General features: G+C 36.7%; 1 protein-coding gene across 2 annotated transcripts in view; it reads left to right on the plus strand.

Moving 5' to 3' along the window:
- The window catches only part of PLCL1 (phospholipase C like 1 (inactive)), a 355,161-nt gene that overhangs the window by 274,620 nt on the left and 57,824 nt on the right, over positions 1–22,717 (plus strand). For both annotated transcript variants that reach the window (XM_007965760.3, XM_073019895.1), the window contains exons 2-3: positions 10,125–12,599; positions 15,244–15,447. In XM_007965760.3, coding sequence (XP_007963951.1) covers positions 10,125–12,599; positions 15,244–15,447 — 2,679 coding nt within the window. The remainder of the gene's footprint in view (positions 1–10,124; positions 12,600–15,243; positions 15,448–22,717) is intronic.

Here is a 22,717-nt window from a genome sequence, read left to right on the forward strand (position 1 = left end):
AAAGAAATATTCAATTAGGCAGTTTAAAATAATTTAAATGTCAGTTTTACAATACAGACTTAATACAAATGCAAGAAGGAGTCCATTTGTTAATATATACACCAATTTATTAAATGGTAGACTAGACTTCTCCAAATCTAGAGAAAGATAGAAAGATCAGTTTAGACTATTAATGTATTATTTCTTAAGTTTGAATAGAATTGGGTTTTTTAAAAATTGAAATTTAGTCTCCTTGTCCCAAGTGACACGCATTTATAAAATGTTTTTAAAAAGCAAATTCACTGTTTTTAAATCTTCTACAGAATATTTTTTTGTAATGAAAAACCTACATGTGTATATTACTGTACAGTACAATAGAACTGATTTCATTTCTAAGAACTACCACTAGTAGTTATATATTTTATGTCATTGAGTTGAATTTGTAAGTGATGCATATAACCCGGAGTTTTGTCCTTAGCAAATGTTGCACAGAAAACCATAAATTCCTGGAAATTGACTATTTTCCAAACTATTTCACTGATGAAAACTTTATGCTCTGAAGAAAGGCTGATTATGTCTCTTATTTCCACTTAAGCTGGTATAACTGTGAATGATTTTATTTTTATAAATCGTATCTGTTCTAAAACTCAGCTCTAATAACACTCTATGATAATAAATGGCAAAACTCACATAATATTGAGGCACATTGGGTATTTCCTTTTCAGTTTTAAATATGCTTAATTCAAGCCGGGCGCAGTGGCTCAAGCCTGTAATCCCAGCACTTTGGGAGGCCGAGACGGGCGGATCACGAGGTCAGGAGATCGAGACCATCCTGGCTAACATGGTGAAACCCCGTCTCTACTAAAAAATACAAAAAATCTAGCCGGGCGAGGTGGCGGGCGCCTGTAGTCCCAGCTACTCGGGAGTCTGAGGCAGGAGAATGGCGTAAACCCGGGAGGCGGAGCTTGCAGTGAGCTGAGATCCGGCCACTGCACTCCAGCCTGGGTGATAGAGCGAGACTCTGTCTCAAAAAAAAAAAAAAAAAAGCTTAATTCAAATTTAGATGACTGAAGAATATATTTGGACTCCAAAGTGACTAAATTCAATGTAAATAATATATTGGTGTGTCACAGTTGAGGGCAAATATTACCATTAAAAACTGAAAAGAGGCAATGAAGGAAAAACGTTTCTATGAACTCACTACATAGGACACAAAGAGAGGTGGGAAGTTTTGTCAGGAATGTTTGTGGCATGAACTCTATTTAATAATGTTTTATTTCTCCTGATATTTTAATTTTTCAGATAAAGTATTTTAAGTAAATGTGCAACATTAATTAGAATAAAATATAAAAGTATGCGTCAATTTGAAAGCCTACCTAATTACATATAATTTTCTGATGAATGCCCTAATTAAGCATCAAGTTATATGTTTATACCTGTGAAATAATTGGAGCATTACATTTAATCTTTATAACAATACATTGAAAGAGATGTATTAGCAATGTAGTTATTGAAAGTATACATTTAGCTAGCCTTCATCATTGATTTTCCTTTTAAAGGGATATGACATCCTGTTTTCCATAAAGAGAACATCCAATTAATCGTCACACCAGAAACAACAGTCAGTGCTGGCATAAGCTCTGCCAGGATTCCTGGGCCCTGCTGTGCAGGGGTCTCCTGAGGAAGGGCAGAATTGTATCTCAGTCTCCAAGCCCACTTGGTTCTTGGCACCTCTGCTAAGAGTTGCGCAGACTACCTATTAATTTTAAATGTATTGTTTTTGAGTGTGAGGCAGACATCTGTCTTAGAGGGACTGATAGACGCAAGTTGTTCCTCAGAGGCCGCTGAATAAATCGTCAGATGACCTTTATTGCTGTCACCCTCATTTTGTTTAAGTTGACGCAGCTAAAGCACAGTACTAACAAAACTACTCATTGCATGTAGCAGTGGGATTAGTGAAAAGGACCATGTTGTTGACTAGAAAAATGGAAGTTCACATACCTCATAACTGTATATGAAGCAGTGGACTGTGAAGGATACAAGAGGAAATTGGCAAGATTAAAATAAGAAACGAGGCCTTTCCATGAAAGCAGCTGACACTACAAAGGAGTGTAGTACTTCTGTTTAATATGCCTCATCAGCCTTTTATGCTCCTTTGTGGGCTTGGCTCATGAACATCTTTAATGTTATTTAAAGCTGTTTTTATTGTTTATTTAGAAGCATTCTTTATACATTTTACCCTAATTATTAAATTTGATGATCTTTGTTCTTATTTACTGATTTAATTAGCTACAAAATTCATACATTAATATTTATTCCAGACAACATTAGTGTTGGGATTAATGATTTTTTAAAGAACAAATCACTTGTACAATGCATAGCCCAGAGTAGGGGTTCAGTGGATCTTTGTGTAAATGAAAGTTGTATTTGAAATAATCCATGGGATGTGTATAATAAGAATCATTCTTGCAGAAGAACGCTAACTGGATGGAAACTATGCAGAAGAAGAGCTTGAGATAATCACTTTTATTTAGAGTGTCCCTTCTTAATGAGTTCTGATGAGCAAATGATTGCAGTGAGGTACAGCACAGGGGAAGCTTCTTCTGTTTAACAAAACAAATCAATGGTACTAACTACCCACTCTGAAATTGACTGTTTTTTTTTGTTTGTTTTTGTTTTGTTTTGTTTTGTTTTTCTCTGCACTCTATTGCTAGCTTTGCCTGTAGAACATCAATTATTTTTGCTTCCAAGTGAAGAGAGTCATTTCAGAGAAGATGTGTAAAATTTAGAGGGTCACTGGCTGCCTATATTTTAATTAGTATCCCATCCCCACCACAGCATATGTATCAGAGTGGTTTTCCTAAAGGAGATGGCTTTAGTGCATTTTGTTAAATGAATCACCTTTTATAAATAAAATTTAATGGTAAATTCAGACATAGAACTTAATTTGGCTAGAGAAATGTGCGTGCATACACTTAGCATTGCCTTTAATTAATTCTGTTGACTTAGAAGATGAGGTAGACAATAAATGCTTTCTTTATTGATCATAAAATAACTGTTCAGATCCTCACCAATAAGGCACCCACTAGAGAAGGTCAATGGTTTACTTGGGTTATGCTTCAGCTACTTCTCAATAGTGGCTATTAGGACCTCCGCTCCCACTGTATCACACAGTGACCCTGCGTAAGTCACATGGTGTTAACCGTAAATAAGTGCATCACCTGTTTGTGTCTCTGCATTAAGTAACTGGAGTTGACCATGGGAATAATACTTGGGAAATTTTAACACGAAATTAATGGTATAATTCTACAGTTGCAGTCTTTCCTTTTCTGAAACTTGAAGGCAACCGATATAGTGATGATCCCATCTCCCCCACCACCTTGAATTTTGTGTGAAGAGTTAGGCCTTGCGTATGGGTGTGGGTTTTCTCCAGACCACTTAACTGCCAAACATGGATGTGATTTTGGGCATAGGCCCATTGGACAGGCAAAGTGTGTGCATCAGAGCTGAATTCCATTCTGTGATCACAATTCAGGTTAGTGAAGCCAACATTTTTGAGGATAGCCCTCTCCTGGATTGATTACTCTCTGCCTCTGCCTGTTGTTCAGTCTCATTTGGGGCCACTCTATCTCACTTAGTGTATGGTAGCCATCCTGGCTGTCTTTCTCACTGCAGGACTTTTGTTCCTTCCCTGGAACCCTTTACTCTCAGCTCATATCATGGCTGCAGTTTGGGTCTCATTTTGTTCTCTATCCTAGGCATCTTAAAAGGAACATAAGACATTCTCTTGCCCAAGTTAGCAGTAACTGCTTAACTGCTGAATTCAGTAAGCTATCTTCAGATCTTAATTCCCAGTACGCTTTCCTTTTAGTCTTGGCATCTGTGGAAGCTCATACTCCTGGTTTTCTTACCCTTCAGCTCTTTTTTTCTTTTATCTGCCCAGCCTCTAAATACTGGTGGTCCTCTGGGTTTAGCCCATCTCCAACTGCTTTTATTTAATAGGTGACTCTACTCTGCTCAAGATTCTGTTTATCCCTTTACAGGTGTAACTTCCAAAACTGAAACTGCAGCCCAGACTTCTCCCTGGAGGTTTGACTCATATATCCAACTTTCCATTGGACAACTTCACCTAGATGGCCCATAGTCATATAAAATCCACCATGGCTCAAAGTAAACTTAGTTTACACTTCAACTTCACTTCCCCTGATATTTCATACCTCATTTAGTAATATTTCCATTCACTTCTCACTCAAACCAAAAACCTAGAAGTCATCCTTTATTCAGTCAAGAAGTTCTTGTTTTACCTCATGTTTCTTGATATTTCCCACTCCTCTTCATCCTTTTTATTAGGAACCTACCTAATCCCTTCATCCTTTTCATTAGGAATCCTTTTTATTGGGATACCTTCCTAATCTACCTAATACCTTCATCCTTTTTATTAGGAATCTAGCTCAGGCCATCATTATCTCTTTATTGTAATGCTGAATGAAATAGTCATCTAATGTACCATCTTCAGTTTTGTCCATATCAAATCCCTTTAGCACATAATGCAGAATGATATATCTAAGATAAAAATGAAACCTTATCAGTTTCCTCCAAACTCTGTAATGTGCTAGGCTTCATCACAGAGTAGGTACCTATTCTTGTTTGTCAAATGAATAAATGAAGAATAAGACCAGAGGCCTCTCAATATCCAAGGTTGGAGCTTATCTGGATTCTAGATTGTGTATTGTCTACCATCCTTTGAGAATGTCACGTATCAACCAAATTTTTGTTTCTCAGTTTTCCTTGGAACTTCACAAAACCAGAATGAATAGCATATTTTTATAGTGTATAGGTTGTATATAAGAACAGATAGGTCCCTATGGTGAAAATCAAACCTATGTGCTATATGCTTATTTTTTAGTATAATCTATTAAATTTTTATTAATCATTTCTTAAGAGAACTTTTCAAATATAAATCTTTCCCTCCCTTACACTATGTAGCTGGAGTTCAGTGTTATGAAACAAAGATTCCTTCTCATCACAGTTTGACAACTGGTGTTTTGATTTCTAGTCTTTAGAGTTGTGTAAATTTGTTCTAACAAAGAATCATTTTAGAACTGTTTGCTTAAAAACAACTTGCCAAAACACCAAAAAGTATATGTGATGATATAATTAGATGTTTAAACATGCTAATGAGGTCAAAGGCAGGGAAGCTTGGGCTTGGTATTTCCTTTACTCACTTTTAAATTTTTGTACAATGCTTCAGTGTGCATTTTTCCCCCTGTGTGTTAAAATATACATAACATAAAAGTTACAATTTAACCATTTTTAAGTGTGTAAGTACACTTAAGTACATAACCATTTTTAAGTGTATAAGCATTAGGTACATTCACATTTTTTGTGCAATTTCAGTATACTTTTTCCTGAAATTATATTTAAATAATTCAATATTTTCATGATTGAGACCCAAAACTTCCATTGAATAAGTAGAATTTTGGGGGCGCTTATCAATGTGTTTTGAAGAAAAATGATTTTGTGTTTTTTTATTTTGGTTAAGGAGCTTGCATTATATTCAATCTTATTGGGTTTAGGGAAAGCAAATGTCAATGGAAATTTATTTGATTTATCTGAACTTTGTTTCCAATTTTAGCTTAATAAAATTATTAAATATTTAAATAAAAGTATTAAAATATTAAATATTTAGGGAGCTGAAAATCTTTTACTGTTGTGAAGAGTCTCATTTAATCATGATTGCTATCCTATTCCTAACAGTAGTAGATAAGCAACAATGTTGTAGAAAATAATTAAAAAATTAAAAAGACATTTGGCCATTTCCCCCTGTATTTTGAAATGATTTCTAAGTTTAGAAATCAGACCTTATAGCATAAGATTAGATAGAAATTATCTTTATTATATACATATATTAGAAACAGTGCTTATAGATAAATCAGTCTTGTATTGTTTTAACAAAAGAGTAAAATATTTGTCTATTGCTTTACTAGTTCATGAGACTCTTCTTGATTCTGATGATTGAATCCTTTATAAGATATTGATTGATTTCAAAAGACAGTAGATCCAAAATGTGAAGTATTATTTAGAGATGTTCAGAGACCATATAAACCCAATTTTGTTTATTTTTTTAATTTAACTTATTTAAATGTGATTCCTTTTTTGAGAAATGATAATGTGGAGACTTATGTATAGAATGTTAGAAAGTAGAAAGGATTGAATTCATTGTCTGACTAATTATTGGACTCAGCTGCAGTATGAGGTTAAGCTTTAATTTAGGGGACAGAGGCATGACAATGCACTGTTTATCTTAATAAGTTTAAAGCTTTTGTTGTAAGCTGCTCAAAGAGAAACTTTGGTTGTGGGACAGGAGTCGGGTGGAAGTGGTATTGGTACTTCAGCCTCTTGCCTTCATTCTCGTGTGAGGAGAGTTAGCTTTGAAATAAACTGAAAGACCTTGGAGTTTATAAAAACCTCCTGGAAAGATGTTATGGTCATTGGAATCAGTTCAATCATCTAATGAGCTAGACATTGACTGGAGCACACCTGAACTGATAATAAACTTGGTTTCTTTTGGAAAGTGCCGAAAGTACCATCTTCCCAATACATACATAACACAAAATTTACCGTTTGACCATTTTTAAGTATATAGTTGAATTGTGTTAAGTGTATAGTGAATCAAATTGACTCTCATTCAATCATCATCATCATAATTATTATATTTTGTATTTACCAAGAAGGAAAACTGATACCTAACTTTCAACTTTTTCTAGTCTGTTTACCTTAATATTCCTTCTTTCCCACCACCAATCTGCCAAGATCTTCTTGAGGGAATACAGATGTAGGGGTGTAGGACCCTGGTGGTGAAGAAGCTTAGAAGATTTGGAGTCTTCCACCCTTCCTGTCTGCTGAGGCACCATTTCCATCTCCCCTCTTCTTTCCCAGCCTGTCAGAGCCAATAGCATGGCTATTGAAAGAACAGCATGATTGCTCTCTGAATCCAGACATTTTTCTTTCCTGTGGCAGACCTGGAGAAATATCAGAGTCCTGAACCTTTTCCAGCATATTTTGAATGTACATAATCTTGGCTGTAGTCATCAGCAGACAAGCTATTCATTCACACATGCTCTGGCCAAGCTTTAGCTCATTTGGAAACTTGTAATGACTTTGGATTCTGTCCTTTGTAAAATGACAACCTAAGAATCATATCTTTTTTGCTGGTTCCAAGTTTTAGGTGGGATTTTGATATAAGTTTTATAATCAGGTAGGAATTGTGGGTCAAAACAAGAAATTAGCATTATGGGCAGGTGGATTCTTTTGCAGGCTAGATATAAAACATATATTTCTTGAAGGCTTGTCATGCTAGGGGGGAATGTCTTGATTTAAGGAGATATGGCAGAGGAGAGCCTTGTAAGAGAAAGCTATTCTGATAAGAGTGGTTTTGTTCTTACAAATAAACAGTGGCTCAAGTCAGTAACAGAGCGATAGACTGTGGAGAATGCTAGCGTAATGTCATACTTGGGGTATAGGAACCATATACATTCATTTAGAGTAGCATTAATTTCCCATTTAATATTTGTTAGAAACTATTATCGATTTTATCACTCTGCTGACAACAATTCTATTTGGAACATGAACTGCTTATATAAAAATCATTTTTCATGTGAAAACTCTCATTAGCTTAAAACGCAAGTCAAATGGTTAGCTTTAAAAGCTGAGTCACAATCTCATTTACCATCAGAATTCACAGTTTTCTTCTTTATTTTACTTGGTAGATTAATCCCGTCTCAGCAATGCCATTAGGTGCCTGCCTTGATGGTGTGGAAAAATACACACAAACATCTGATATTTCTAAGCATGTGAGTTGTGACAAATTTAAATGTGTTCTAATAGAGCATCTGTGTATAACTAGCCGAAGATTTATAGGTGTTTTTTAACTTAAGGATGAGGAAATTGACCACTATAGGATAATTAAAAATAGCAACTTTTTAATTAAAAAGCAGGAGCTAAGTTGATAAATGCCAGGGCACCAACAGGCAATATTCTGTAATCTAAAGTGGGTAATTTCTATCATTGTCACTTGAAGATCTGATATATATTGGAGTCAATGAATCATCCCACCAACATCTCATAACTAAAGCAAATTTTGTTTCCTTTTCATGGGTAGAGTTTTAGTCAATTGAATAATAAATTGTCCTGTCTTTTCTGAATCATAGGATAGGCAAGTTTATATAGGCAGAACTGATGAAATGAGATCCCAGAGAAGATATTCTACCCTGTTTTAAAATATTTCCAGTGAAGGATACGGTCCAGACTACTTTGGTTATAGTTTTCGGTATTTGAAATAGTAATCTCATGTGGTTGTTTTAAAAATATTTTCAATTTATCACTGAAGATTTGTCTGAAATGTTCAGAAGTCAGGAATGAATTAACTTCTGTATAATACCCAATATCCTGGTCAGTACCTACTTAGTCCTACAGTTACTGGGTGTATAAGGCAATGCTCCTCTTCCTTTGAAAAGCATGACCTTTGAAGTGCTTAGTTTATAAAGAACAGTCATGCACTCAGTCTCACAATGACACTATGTTATATAAAAAGATTACTAATTCCTATCAGAAATTAAGATTGAGAGAGGTTAAGTGACTTACTCAAGGTCATATATTTAGGGAGTGGAATAATTACAACTCAAGAACATGGTGGTATGTGCCTGTAATCCCAGCTACTTGGGAGGCTGAGGCAGGAGAGTCACGTGAACTCAGGAGGTGGAGGTTGCATTGCACTGAGGTCATGCCACTGCACTCCAGCCTGGGCAACAGAGCGAGATTCTATCAAAAAAAAAAAAAGAACAGTTATTTTTTCTCCAAGGACAAGGTACTTTGCACTCTACATTTTGCTGACTCTTTGGTATGCTTATAAAATTGGGCATAGTAAACATGCATTATGATGCTTTTGGGAAATTTGTTCCTGGGGCAGTCATGTGAATTGGGATGTGGTTGGGAGCATCATTAATTGAGTCTGTGGTCAGAACAGAGACTAGTATAAAGAAATACCCAGTTTAAGTGGCATCAGTCAGATATTCAGTGTAAATGAATTGGGAATGATAGACACAGTGGACAGTCCAAGACTGAAATGAAATCCATCATCTCATCGGTATTCAGAGGACTGGAACTGTATTTTAGGAAGGATGATAGGGGAGAAGGCCTAGATACAATCAAGAGGGAAACAGTCTGAAAAAATAATAAACCTGCTTAAGATACTCTCTTCTGAACGGATGAATTTTGATGACCTGTTGGCCCTGTTGGTCAGGGAAGGGTGAAATGGGCTGAGGAAACTGGAATTCTATAACACTAAGATCCAAGGACACTTCCAGAAATGGCATTTGCAAGGTGGAAGTGTTCCCTGTAAAATCTTCTGGCAAAGGGCTTTGAAATTTAACTTATATTGGAAGAACCTTAAAAAGATAGTAGAGCCATTCATATTTCTATTTAGTTTAAGCTGTGCCTACTAATAACATTACACTGAAATGCAGGTGTGAATTCCTATAATGTTAAAATCAAATTGTTTACCTCAGTTTGAAAATTTGCTCAAATGTGAGTGATTGGCTATTGTTAGCTCTCAATTTGACTTTCAAGACACCTTGAAAAAGCTTGAGAAAAAAAGTGATTTCTAGTTAAGCTGTTCAGTTAAGCACTTTGTGATACAAAGTATGTTAAGGTAAAACCATTTATTTAAATCCACCTTAAGAAAACCTCTTTAAAAGGTTGCAAAGTATAAATGAGGAAACCTTTAAAAATATACAGCTTTATTTCTGTTGCATATCTATTGGGAGTTGAGCTAGGTAGTTGAGGCACCAGCATGAGGTTCTTAAGAAATCTGCTTTAAGGAACAAATCAGAGTGATTTGTACTTAATACTTGATTTTGTTTCAAAGACCACACAGGCATCTGAAAAATAAGTTTTTGCCTGAATCCTGTAATTTCAGCTTTCTTAGCAATTTCTCTTTTCTGAAACAGTGAAAAGGTAAACTTTAGGCTAGCCTCTATTCAAATAATCACAATATGTGAATTGAAGTTTGAGGAGTTCATAGAGTGTTACTGAATTTGTCTGTTTTCTAAAAGATATTGATTCATTCTTTTCAAATTGTTTTACAGGATCCTTCAAACCAAAAATGTGGTGGAAGAAAGAAAACGGTGTCTTTCAGCAGCATGCCATCGGAAAAGAAAATTAGCAGTGCAAATGACTGCATCAGCTTCATGCAAGCTGGCTGTGAGCTGAAGAAAGTCCGGCCAAATTCTCGCATTTACAACCGTTTTTTCACTCTGGACACAGACCTCCAAGCTCTTCGCTGGGAACCTTCAAAGAAAGACCTCGAGAAGGCCAAGCTTGATATTTCTGCCATAAAAGAGATCAGACTGGGGAAAAACACGGAAACATTTAGAAACAATGGCCTTGCTGACCAGATCTGTGAGGACTGTGCCTTTTCCATACTCCACGGGGAAAACTATGAGTCTCTGGACCTAGTTGCTAATTCAGCAGATGTGGCAAACATCTGGGTGTCTGGGTTACGGTACCTGGTTTCTCGAAGTAAGCAGCCTCTTGATTTTATGGAGGGCAACCAGAACACACCACGGTTCATGTGGTTGAAAACAGTGTTTGAAGCAGCAGATGTTGATGGGAATGGGATTATGTTGGAAGACACCTCGGTAGAGTTAATAAAACAACTCAACCCTACTCTGAAGGAAGCCAAGATCAGGTTAAAGTTTAAAGAAATCCAGAAGAGCAAGGAAAAACTAACCACCCGTGTGACCGAAGAGGAATTTTGTGAAGCTTTTTGTGAACTTTGCACCAGGCCAGAAGTGTATTTCTTACTTGTACAGATATCTAAAAACAAAGAATATTTGGATGCCAATGATCTCATGCTCTTTTTAGAAGCTGAGCAAGGAGTCACCCATATCACCGAGGATGTGTGCTTAGACATCATAAGGAGATATGAACTTTCTGAAGAGGGACGTCAAAAAGGGTTTCTTGCAATTGATGGCTTTACCCAGTATTTATTGTCATCAGAATGTGACATTTTTGATCCTGAGCAAAAGAAGGTTGCCCAAGATATGACCCAGCCATTATCTCACTACTATATCAATGCCTCTCATAACACCTATCTAATAGAAGACCAGTTCAGGGGGCCAGCTGACATCAATGGGTATGTTAGAGCTTTGAAAATGGGCTGTCGAAGCATTGAACTCGATGTAAGTGATGGTTCCGATAATGAACCAATCCTTTGTAATAGAAATAACATGACAACACATGTTTCCTTTCGAAGTGTCATAGAGGTAATAAATAAATTTGCCTTTGTTGCTTCTGAATACCCACTCATTCTTTGCTTGGGAAATCATTGCTCCTTGCTACAGCAGAAGGTAATGGTTCAACAGATGAAAAAGGTCTTTGGCAATAAACTCTATACCGAAGCACCTTTGCCCTCAGAATCCTACCTCCCATCACCAGAAAAATTAAAAAGAATGATCATTGTGAAAGGAAAGAAGTTGCCTTCTGATCCAGATATGTTAGAAGGAGAAGTAACAGATGAAGATGAAGAAGCCGAAATGTCTCGAAGGATGTCGGTAGATTACAATGGTGAGCAGAAACAAATCCGACTCTGTAGGGAGCTCTCTGATTTGGTATCTATTTGTAAATCTGTTCAGTACAGGGATTTTGAACTATCTATGAAAAGCCAAAACTATTGGGAAATTTGTTCATTTAGTGAAACAGAGGCCAGCCGCATTGCAAATGAGTACCCAGAGGATTTTGTTAATTATAATAAGAAGTTCTTATCAAGAATCTATCCCAGTGCCATGAGGATCGATTCCAGTAACTTGAATCCACAGGACTTTTGGAATTGTGGCTGTCAGATTGTAGCAATGAATTTTCAGACTCCAGGTCCAATGATGGACCTTCACACGGGCTGGTTTCTTCAAAATGGGGGATGTGGTTATGTTCTAAGGCCGTCTATCATGCGAGATGAAGTTTCTTACTTCAGCGCAAATACAAAGGGCATTGTACCTGGGGTGTCTCCTCTAGCTCTTCATATCAAGATCATCAGTGGTCAGAATTTCCCAAAGCCCAAGGGAGCTTGTGCCAAAGGGGATGTCATAGATCCCTATGTGTGTATAGAGATACACGGAATTCCAGCGGATTGTTCGGAACAAAGAACTAAAACTGTACAGCAAAACAGTGATAATCCTATTTTTGATGAAACTTTTGAGTTCCAAGTAAACCTACCTGAGCTGGCCATGATCCGTTTTGTTGCTCTGGATGATGACTACATTGGGGATGAGTTTATAGGGCAATATACGATACCATTTGAATGTTTGCAGCCTGGATATCGGCATGTTCCCCTGCGCTCTTTTGTGGGTGACATCATGGAGCACGTAACCCTTTTTGTCCACATAGCAATAACTAATCGAAGTGGAGGAGGAAAGGCACAGAAGCGCAGTCTTTCAGTGAGAATGGGGAAGAAAGTTCGGGAGTATACCATGCTCAGGAATATCGGTCTTAAAACCATTGATGACATCTTTAAAATAGCAGTTCATCCATTACGAGAAGCCATAGATATGAGAGAAAATATGCAGGTAGGAGAAACATCCTGCACTCTCCTTCCCTATTCCTGCTTATTCCTACCTTTCTAATGTTTTGTTAATGAACTGATTTGCAAAAATTTATCAGAAAGATTGTTTAAGTCTGGGCGCGGTGACTCATGCCTATATCCCAGCACTTTGGGAGGCTGAGGCAGGTGGATCACTTGAAGCCAGGAGTTCGAGCCCAGCTTGGGAAACATGGTGAAACCCTGTATCTCTAAAAAAATACAAAAGTTAGCAAAGTGTGGTGGTAAGCATGTGTAGTCCCAGCTACCCAGGAGACTGAGGTGGGAGGATTACTTGAGCCTGGGAGGTCAATGATGCAGTGAGCTGTGATTGTACGAGTGCACTCCAGCCTGGGCAACAACAGAACAAGTCCCTGTCTGAAAATGAAAAAAGAAAGAAAGATGTGTAAACCTGTGTACCATTGAACTAAGTTCAGTATTGTCTGTGATAAAACAGATATATTTTATGTTTCTAACTGTGAATGCTGTATTCAGTTCGAACTGAACTAAGATGTAGCAAAATGCTGTATATCCATTAAATATCCTTAATACAAAACTGAATCGATATATGGAAATGTGCATCTGAAACAATGGGAAAAAAGTAGAATATACAATATATGTGTGTAATATATAAAAAATTATACAAACACACACATACTAATTACCAGTGTATATATAACATATTTGCAGATGTGAACATGAGAGAGAATTTGAAGTGATATAAAACAAGTGTAATGCCTATTAGGTTATTTTTTAGTTTTAAATTATGTATAATGACAACAATAATAAATTACTCCCCACAAGAACAAGTAAAACTAAACAAAAAAAAAAAAATCAGCACTCAAACTTGTTGAAAAATATTTAACCTTGTCTTAGAAATGTGGTTTAATTGAAAGAACATGGGTTCTTGATCAAATCTATCCCTGTGCGATCTTCAGCAAATTATTTCAGGTCTCTGTTCGTCAATATTCTCCACATAAAGAAAGAAAAATAATTATACTTATCACAAGATTATTATTAGAGTAAAATTAGAGTACATGGAAATTGACTAGCCTCAACATTTAGAAATTCAATGTTAAGTTTTCTTTCCTTCATTAATGCTTATAATCTGAGAGCGTGTTAAACTTAAAAAAAAACTACTTAATATACTTATTAGGCTAGTGTTATTAGATGCAAACAATAACAGATATTAACTGAGTACCTGCAATATGCAAAGTGGATATTATTCAATTCACTTTATTTCTTTAGCTGATGTGTTTATAATAATCCTCACCAAAAATCCCTGTTTTCAAGATAGAGAATAAATTTGAAAAGGTTAATGCATTTCCTAAATATTGCAAGTTAACAAATAACAATGTTAGCCTTTAAATCCAGGATTGCCAGTATTTAATAGAACAACAGGGTGAGTATAGTTAATAATAACTGCACATTTTAGAGTAATGTAAAGAGTCTAATTGGATTGTTTGCAAGTCAATGGATAAATGCTTGAGGGGATGCATACCCCATTCTTCATGATGTGCTTATTTCATATTGCATGCTTGTATCAAGACATCTCATGTACCTCATAAATATATATACCTACTATGTACCTACAAAAGTTAAAAATTAAAGAAAATAAATCCAGGATTGCCTAATACCAAAATCCATTACCATTATCATTCACGTGATGCAGAACCACAAACCCATGACACAGTTAAATACTTGTGGTGGGTTGTCTTAGCCACCATTTAAAAAATAGAATCCAAATAATATCAGCATATTCTATGTACCTTTTTCTGACATAATTCTAGTACTATTATAAATCCCTATGTTAGATTACTTATAAACCATTTCTGCACTTTATAGATTAGACTTTACATATTTTATATAATTCTTGAAATATGTACTTTGCATATTTTATATTATGTATTTAAAATACATAGAAGAAGAGTTATAGATAAAGCATATCCAGGTAGCGTTGATAGTTCATATTATCTTAACATAAAGTCTTTGGGGTTAAGGATTTTTTGGAGTCTCATCAGTAGAAAAATGAAGGTGATCATTGTCATGAAATTCATGAGACACATAATAAATTAGGTACTGTTTGCTGTGGATAAAATGTAAAATAGTCATAATTTCTATTCCAAATAAATTTTTTGAAAAGACTGTAACATGGACAAATGTAGCTCTACATGAAATGTGCTTTCAGTGTGTGTGTCTGTCAGGTGCCTTACTGATGAAGTGACAAAGGAATGCCATTGATTAGTCAGATGGAGGGTGGTGAGCAGTAGCATCCTGCTACCTTGAGGAAAAAAGCCCTAGCGAAATGCACTCCAGTATACAGCCCCTGCCATTATGTTTTCCTGATCACCATGATACAAATCATACATGGCATTCATGATCAGCCAGTACTTAGTTGTGTGACCATCCCAGTGCTCTGCTTTGGAAAGCACTGCATAGCCTTGTGTCCCAATCCGCTTTGCTTTCATGGGATGTTTGTGGTGATTGGTAAAAATTGAGCAAGATGAAGTATAGTCATGAATAGCTGTGTGTATTATCTTTTAAAAATGAATATATTTTTCTGTAAACCTAGGAGTGCTGGGGGTGATGTGTCAGGTGGTCAGAAGTGTGATTCCATGTTTTCTTCCTCACAGAACGCAATCGTGTCTATTAAGGAACTATGTGGACTCCCTCCAATTGCCAGTCTGAAGCAGTGCCTGTTAACTCTGTCATCTCGGCTCATCACCAGTGACAATACTCCTTCAGTCTCACTTGTGATGAAAGACAGCTTTCCTTACCTGGAGCCTCTGAGTGCAATTCCAGATGTGCAGAAAAAGATGCTGGCTGCTTATGATCTGGTAAGAAATTGCGACTCCAAACATGTCTCAGTGCTGCCTTATGATGGTTGAGACAAAATTTATATGGAATCTATATTTTTCCGCTAATCCCTAGAATGTACCCCTTATCCTCATGGTCCAAAATGGGTGCTGAGCTCCAGCAATAATATCTGCGTTCTAACCATCAGGAATGATGAAAAGAAGTAAGACATAGCTTCTTCCTTTTAGGACATTTATCTGAAATAGAATAGATCATATTTGCTTTTATTTCATCAGCCTGGAGTTGACACATATCCACACTTATTTATTTCATCAGCCTGGAGTTGGCACATATCCACACTTAGTTGCAAAGGAGAATGGAAAATATCATTTCAAGGGGCCATATGCTAAATGTTGTCTCTTCTGTTATGAGGTAATAAGGGGAGAATGGATATCAAGGGACAACCAATAGTCTGCTAGAGAGGTGAATAAGCAATTCACTCCCCCCCCCACCAAATAACAATGAAAAATGAAAAACAGTTAACCTTAAAATTAGAAATTAAGAAAATATAGTAAGATATTCCCCTCAACATTAAATTGACATGTTTTTTTCTCTTTAAAAATAGTACCTCTGATCAAGGATTTAAGGAAGTGGATACCCTCATTCATCTACCTCTAGTGGAAGAATGAATTGATATAATATTTCTTGGAGAAACAATTGGCACTACAATTTAAAATGCTTATTAGTTTGATCTATGGAGTTCGTTTTCTTGGATTTATTCTAAGCCAATAGAGAGATGCATAAACATTTATGTTAATAATGTCAACATAGAAAGATTAGCTAAGTGAAATGTAATAATCTATATTATAGATTCCTTTGAAGATATTAAAATCATGTGTTAGAAGAATATTTAATGGTATGGAGAAGTCTTTACAATGTTTTGTAGAAATTTTGATTACAAAAAATGGGCAATAGGATTTAAATTACATTTCTATGTATATGTACCTAAGTTACTAGCAGGTTATTAATAGTGATTGTTTTTATATGAGAGTGAATTATATTTTCTTGTTTATGCTTTTCTATATTTTTTCTGTATTCACCAAACTATAATGAACCAAACTAATTTTATAATTGAATAAAATAAACCTTCAGGAAGAAAAGATCAAGATTTTATCATTAAAAAACAACTAGAAAAAAGATATTTGAGGTAAACGTTCTATGAATGAAAAATAAACATTTCCACAGGGCATGTTCTGCTTATGAATGACCATACCTGTTATAAACTGTACTTCATGGTTGCTAGGGAAAAGTTTACCTATTACCTGTATCTCATTTTTCATGAAATCAATTTTTTTCAACATAAAAATGGGGACTGAAAGCTATTCAGTGAATAGGTATAATTGCCATCTAAGAGGTGAAATTAGGGTACTAGTTGCCATAGAGACAGACAGTAGAAATCACTTATTCCTCCCCTACACTTTTAAGCTAAGAAAGAGAAATCATTCATGGCGAGGGAGCTCCCTGAAGCTGACCTGTAGTAAGCAGAAGGATACCTGGTCTGGGGCTGGGCAATTTCCATTTCACATCCCCGAGCGTGTGACAGTATCTTGTTTTTTCAGTTTTTTCTGCTGAAGCCAAGACTGAAATATTAGCCTTCTTCTCATCTGTATTATTAAAATGCAAATTGTAATTGCAGGCAGAGCATGGTTTTCCAAAGATTAATATAAAAGGCTACGGTGGAAGCAGAAATACTTATAATGAAGTCTTTCATGTACAGTTCTCTATGGAAAACCATTTTGGGAGGGAATTGAGTGTAAATATCCCGATACCACATGGTAAACTTGGTAGAATTCAGAAGTGGTAAAAAACACCATTGTCATCTCTGTTGAGTATTTATTTTGAGGGATGGGGTGGGTGGGGACAGATACATGTAATGAGGATATTGGCCTTGAAATTAAAACACCATTTTTACTTTCTAGGATTTGCATTGTTATGGTTGGCATCTTTAATGCTCTTAGTGTCTTACTGTTTGTATTAATCTTAAATAGGTCTTCTAAGATCTCTTCAGATCTAGAGTGAACATTTAAAAACATAGATCAAGGGTCTGGTTTACACCTACAATCCCAGGACTTCAGGAGGCCAAGGCAAGTGGATCACCTGAAGTCAAGAGTTTGAGACCAGCTTGGCCAACATAGTGAAACCCCATCTCTACTAAAAATACAAAAATTAGCCGGACGTGGTGGCACATGCCTGTAATCCCAGCTACTCAGGAGGCTGAGGCAGAAGAATCGCTTGAACCTGGGAAGTGGAGGTTGCAGTGAGCCGAGACTTCGCCATTGCACTCAAGCCTGGGTGACAGAGCAAGACTCCATCTCAAATAAAAAATAAAATAAAATAAAATAAAATAAAATAAAATAAAATAAAATAAAATAAAATAAAATAAAATAAAATAAAAACATAGATCAAATCAAGTCACTTTCCTGCTTAAAATCCTCCAGTGGCTTCCATTAAAATACAATGGAAACTCCTGACTGTGGCTTTACAAGGTCATTTATGATTTGCCCCTGCTTGTCTACCTCACCTGCCTCTCCATCCTTGCCCAATCTCACTATGTCTCCCAACCTCATCCACCTCTCCCAACCTCACCCATCTCTCCAGCCTCACCTGCCTCTCCAGCCTCCCCTGCCTCTTTAGTTTTACCTGCCTCTCCCAACGGTACCTGCATCTCCAGCCTCACCTGCTTCTCCCAACCTCACCTGCGTCTTTAGTTTTACTGCCTCTCCCAATCTCTCCTGCCTCTTTAGTTTTACTGCCTCTCCCAACCACACCTGCATCTCCAGCCTCACCTGCCTCTCCCAACTTCATCTGCCACTCCAGCCTCACCTGCCTCTCTCACCTGCTTCCCCAGCTCCATTTGTCTCTCCCAACCTCACCAGCTTCTCCCAGTCTCGCCTGCATCTCCAATCTCATCTCCCTTTTCTAGCCTACCTGCCTCTCCAGCTTCACCTGCCTTCCCCAACCTCACCTGCCTCTCCAGTCTCATCTGCTTCTCCAGCCTCATTCCCACACCCTCTATTTTGCTCACCCTCTTCCAGCCACACTGGCTTTCTTTGCACATATTTATGGGGTATGGTGTGACATTTCCATACATGTATACAATGTGTAATGATCAAATTAGAGTAATTAGCATATCCATCACCTCAAACATTTATTTCTTAGTGGTGAGAACATTTAAAATCCTCTCTTCTGGCTATTTTGCAAGGCAGCTGTACTTACCACTATACCATTGACACCACCTCTTCTAGCTATTTGGAAATATACAATATATTATTGTCAACTGTAGTCACTACTGTGCAATGGAACACTATAATTTATTCCTCCTTATCTCTTAATTCTTAGCTCAAATGTCATTTTCTCAGAAAAGTCTTCCCTAACTACTCTCCCCATCCATCCCTTTGTCACATAGCCATGTTTTATTTCCATCTGCCTTCTTAGCAGTATTGAAAGATACTTTGCTTGAACTTTTTAATTTCTCTCCTCTTTTACCCCTCAATTTGAATGTAAACTCCATGAGGTTAGAGATCCTGTCTACTTATTACTGTCACCTCTAGCACCCAAAACAATGTAGGCACATTAGCACGTAACGAGGTAGTGTTCATTGAATAAAAAGAATAAATAAAAGCATCTGTTGTTGGTGAAAATCATGTAGTTTCCATCCTATAATTGAATATGTTTTATGATAAATTATTAAATCCCCTTGATTTTATCTCTCTGACACCACCCTTGCTGAATTGTTCCCTGTCTTATATTTGGCTAAAAAACTTACAGAGTAAGGCAAAACTATGGAGACAGTAAAAAGATTATTATTTGCCAGGGGCTTTGAGTCGGGCAAGGAGGGATGAACTGGTGGAGCACAAAGGATTTTTAAGGCAGTGAAACTATTCTGTATGATACTGTAATGGCAGATACATGTCATTATACACTAGTCAAACTCCTATAGAATGTACAACACAAAGAGTCAACCCTAATGCCAACTATGGACTTTAGCTAATAAGAATGTATCAATAGTAGCTTGTCAATTGTAGTAAATATACCACACTAATGCAAAATGTAAACAGTAGGGAAAACTGGGAGGTGGGGGTAGAGTTAGAGGGTGAGAACTCTGTACTTTCCATTTACTTTTTATGTAAACTTGAAACTTCTCATAAAAATACAGTCTAACCACCCCATCCCCCGCCCACCACAGACTATTAATAAAAACTGATTTGGATGAATAAGGGAAAAAAGCAAATCCAGGATTTATTGCCTAGTGGTGGGGTTGGCGTGGGGAGAATGTATTCCAAAATGAACGCTTGGGTTCAATTTAGACTTAAGTTGCTTAAATGTTTGGATTTCTCAAAAATGGTAATGAACTGCATAGATGCCATCCAAGAGGAAAAATTGTTACCACTAAAAAATGCAGAATATGTTTAGAATAAAAAACAACCTGAAATCTTTCCTGAACAGATACAGATGTTTTCTTTTTTCAGTATGGAAAGAAATAAATCAGGCAAGTTGGTAGCCTACATTTGTTGAAAGCAAACTTGAGTCCATCAAATTATACTATTATCAAGGGAGAATAAAATAAAATATTCTAGAAACACTGAGCCTGAGTTCATCTGCACAGATTTTCCCCCTAAATTTAGCTTTCCCCATTTATTACCCACTATAAATAAATCAATAAATCCCACTATTTATTACCAAACACTTGCTCATTAAATATTTGAAAATATTTCCTCCCAAGGGTTTTAAAATTCGGTCTTAAAAGTCATTTTTTTCTCTCCTTTTTTTTTTTTTTTCGGAAATGGAAGTCTCGCTCTGTCGCCTAGACTGGAGTGCGGTGGCGCGATCTCAGCTCACTGCAAGCTCTGCCTCCTGGGTTCACGCCATTCTCCTGCCTCAGCCTCCTGAGTAGCTGGGACTATAAGCACCCACCACCACGCCCGGCTAATTTTTTGTATTTTTAGTAGAGATGGGGTTTCACTGTGTTAGCCAGGATGGTCTTGATCTCCTGACCTCGTGATCTGCCCACCTCAGCCTCCCAAAGTGCTGGGATTACAGGCGTGAGCCACCGCACCCAGCCTTAAAAGTCCTTTTAATATTAGTCTTGCAATTATAATTCCATTATAGTAACTGTGTTGGTATCAAGAAATCAAAAATCAAATGTATTTGTAGCAAAATGGGCCTATTGACATGGCATAATTTCAGAAGAAAGGGAAGACACACTCTCCCCTGTCTTAGCACATCTTATTTAAAGTGTACGTTTTCTGTCTGCTTCCTGGGACTTGAAATTTCAAAGTTACCACCAGTTCCCTAGGGTTAAGACTTTTTATCTATTTTAAATGCAGCAACATCCCTGTGAGTAATAACACATTGAGCTATTAGTAATTCATTCATACCTTCTAGTGAGTTTAGCAGATCCTGTTCTAGAAGTGGGTTTTAACCTGAGAAAGAGAGAGATGGTAATGACAGAGGGTTCACAAAGTCTAGGTAAGGTGAAGATGGGGTTGCTCAAAGAATTGCAGTTTGCTTATGGGCAGCCCAGTTTACTATTACCATTAATACTCTGAATAGGATGTTGCTATGTAAATGCCTATCTAATATTTTGTGCAACTGAAGCAGAGATGACTTTGCTGATATAAAACGTGTCATGGCTGGAGGTGGGAAGTGTACAGCTTCTAAAACAGCACTAGAGGGAACTGGGAACACTATCAGTTAATAACTCTGGCAAGTAGAAAAGGCTCTAAAAGTCAAAGGTAGAATGGATGCCTCTTTCGCAGGCTAAATACACAAAGAGAAGAGCTGTTGGCATTGGATTGTTCACTACAGCGCCATTTCAGTGGCCCTCTGCTCATCAGGAAAGTTTTCCATAAACTGTCCCTGGAGCTTAATTTGAAATCAGAAGACCATTTCTAAGTGACTCTTCCATTTATTTTACTGTGGTTCTTCTTTTTTGCCTCAGGTCTCTGAAAAAGCAAGCATCACTTCCCCACTGTGGACATTTACTTTCTCTGGAAAAATATCCCATTGAAGTAGGTAGTATAGTCACAGAGTCATTGTCTTTTAAGGCTCATAATGTCATATTATATTTGCAAATAAAAGTAATATGACTTTTTTTTTTTTTCATTTAGGATTCCTCTTAATTTGGGGGTTGTTAAGAATGAAAATTGGTTACAGAAAGAGTTACTTAGTGTTATAGCCAGAAAATGGAGATGTTTAATTTGATAAACATTTTCTGAACTCCTTTTAATGTGCAAGCCACTGCATTAAATGCTGTGGAAGGTTCAGCAGACCTTGTGCTTCAGCAGCTTACCAGCAGGAGATGTAACATGCTGAGGTACTACCCAGCCCTAGGAGTCTATGATTGAGGACGTGAACATGTTACTCATCATTTAACATGGAGTTGTAATAGCAGGTGATTAGATTGGAAAACATTTTGTAATTTTAGTAGGGCACTATCAAAACTAGTTTGTTTGAATGGGTTTGACTTTTTTCATTCTGCAATAGTGTTTTTAGGCATGTAGATTTAGCTCCAGCCCTAATGTTTTACTCTAGTCACATTTCTACATTTTATTCTATGTAATCAAAGATGAATAAACAGAGACAGAATCAGCACAGATAGTCATGATAGAAAGAATGACAGTTCTGTAACTCAAGATAAATAGGAAAATGTGTGGGAACACATACGTTTGCCGCTTGTAAAATAACATTTTCTCATTTGATATGTCATTTTGTATATGTGTTTAGGCTTTTAATTAGTCAACTAAGCAAGCATATTTTGGATACCTACTATGTGCAAGGCAGTGTGCAAGGTGCTAGAGAAAGAAATAGTATGAAGCAAAACTTCTGTCCTTGAGGAATGGGCAACCCTGATGGGAAAGGAAGACTTACACCTGAAAAGGGAAGGAGTAGTGACACGCAGTGTTCAGCGTTGACCACATGGTATTTTATGTGCTTAGTTGGAGTCTTAGATCATTTAGTCCTATGACGGACTTTTCACAGTGACTTATAACACACTTCTTCTAACCCCTCTGCCACCTGGTACTCAGCAGAATTTTATTTGCAAGTACATTTGAAAGAAAAATATTATCTGACTTTATATACTTTTTTCTTTACATGGCTGAGCTTTTCCTTTTCAGTGTTCTCACCTTTCTAATTTTTCATGCAGTCAAGAAGTATTTTCCTAATATGTTTGATCATTTCCAGTATTTTAAGTTATTATGAAAATATTTGGGTAATATCTTAAATATATCATTCTGAAGTGGAATAGAT

Source organism: Chlorocebus sabaeus, chromosome 10 (genome assembly GCF_047675955.1).
Source record: "Chlorocebus sabaeus isolate Y175 chromosome 10, mChlSab1.0.hap1, whole genome shotgun sequence".
NCBI classification, from domain to species: domain Eukaryota; kingdom Metazoa; phylum Chordata; class Mammalia; order Primates; family Cercopithecidae; genus Chlorocebus; species Chlorocebus sabaeus.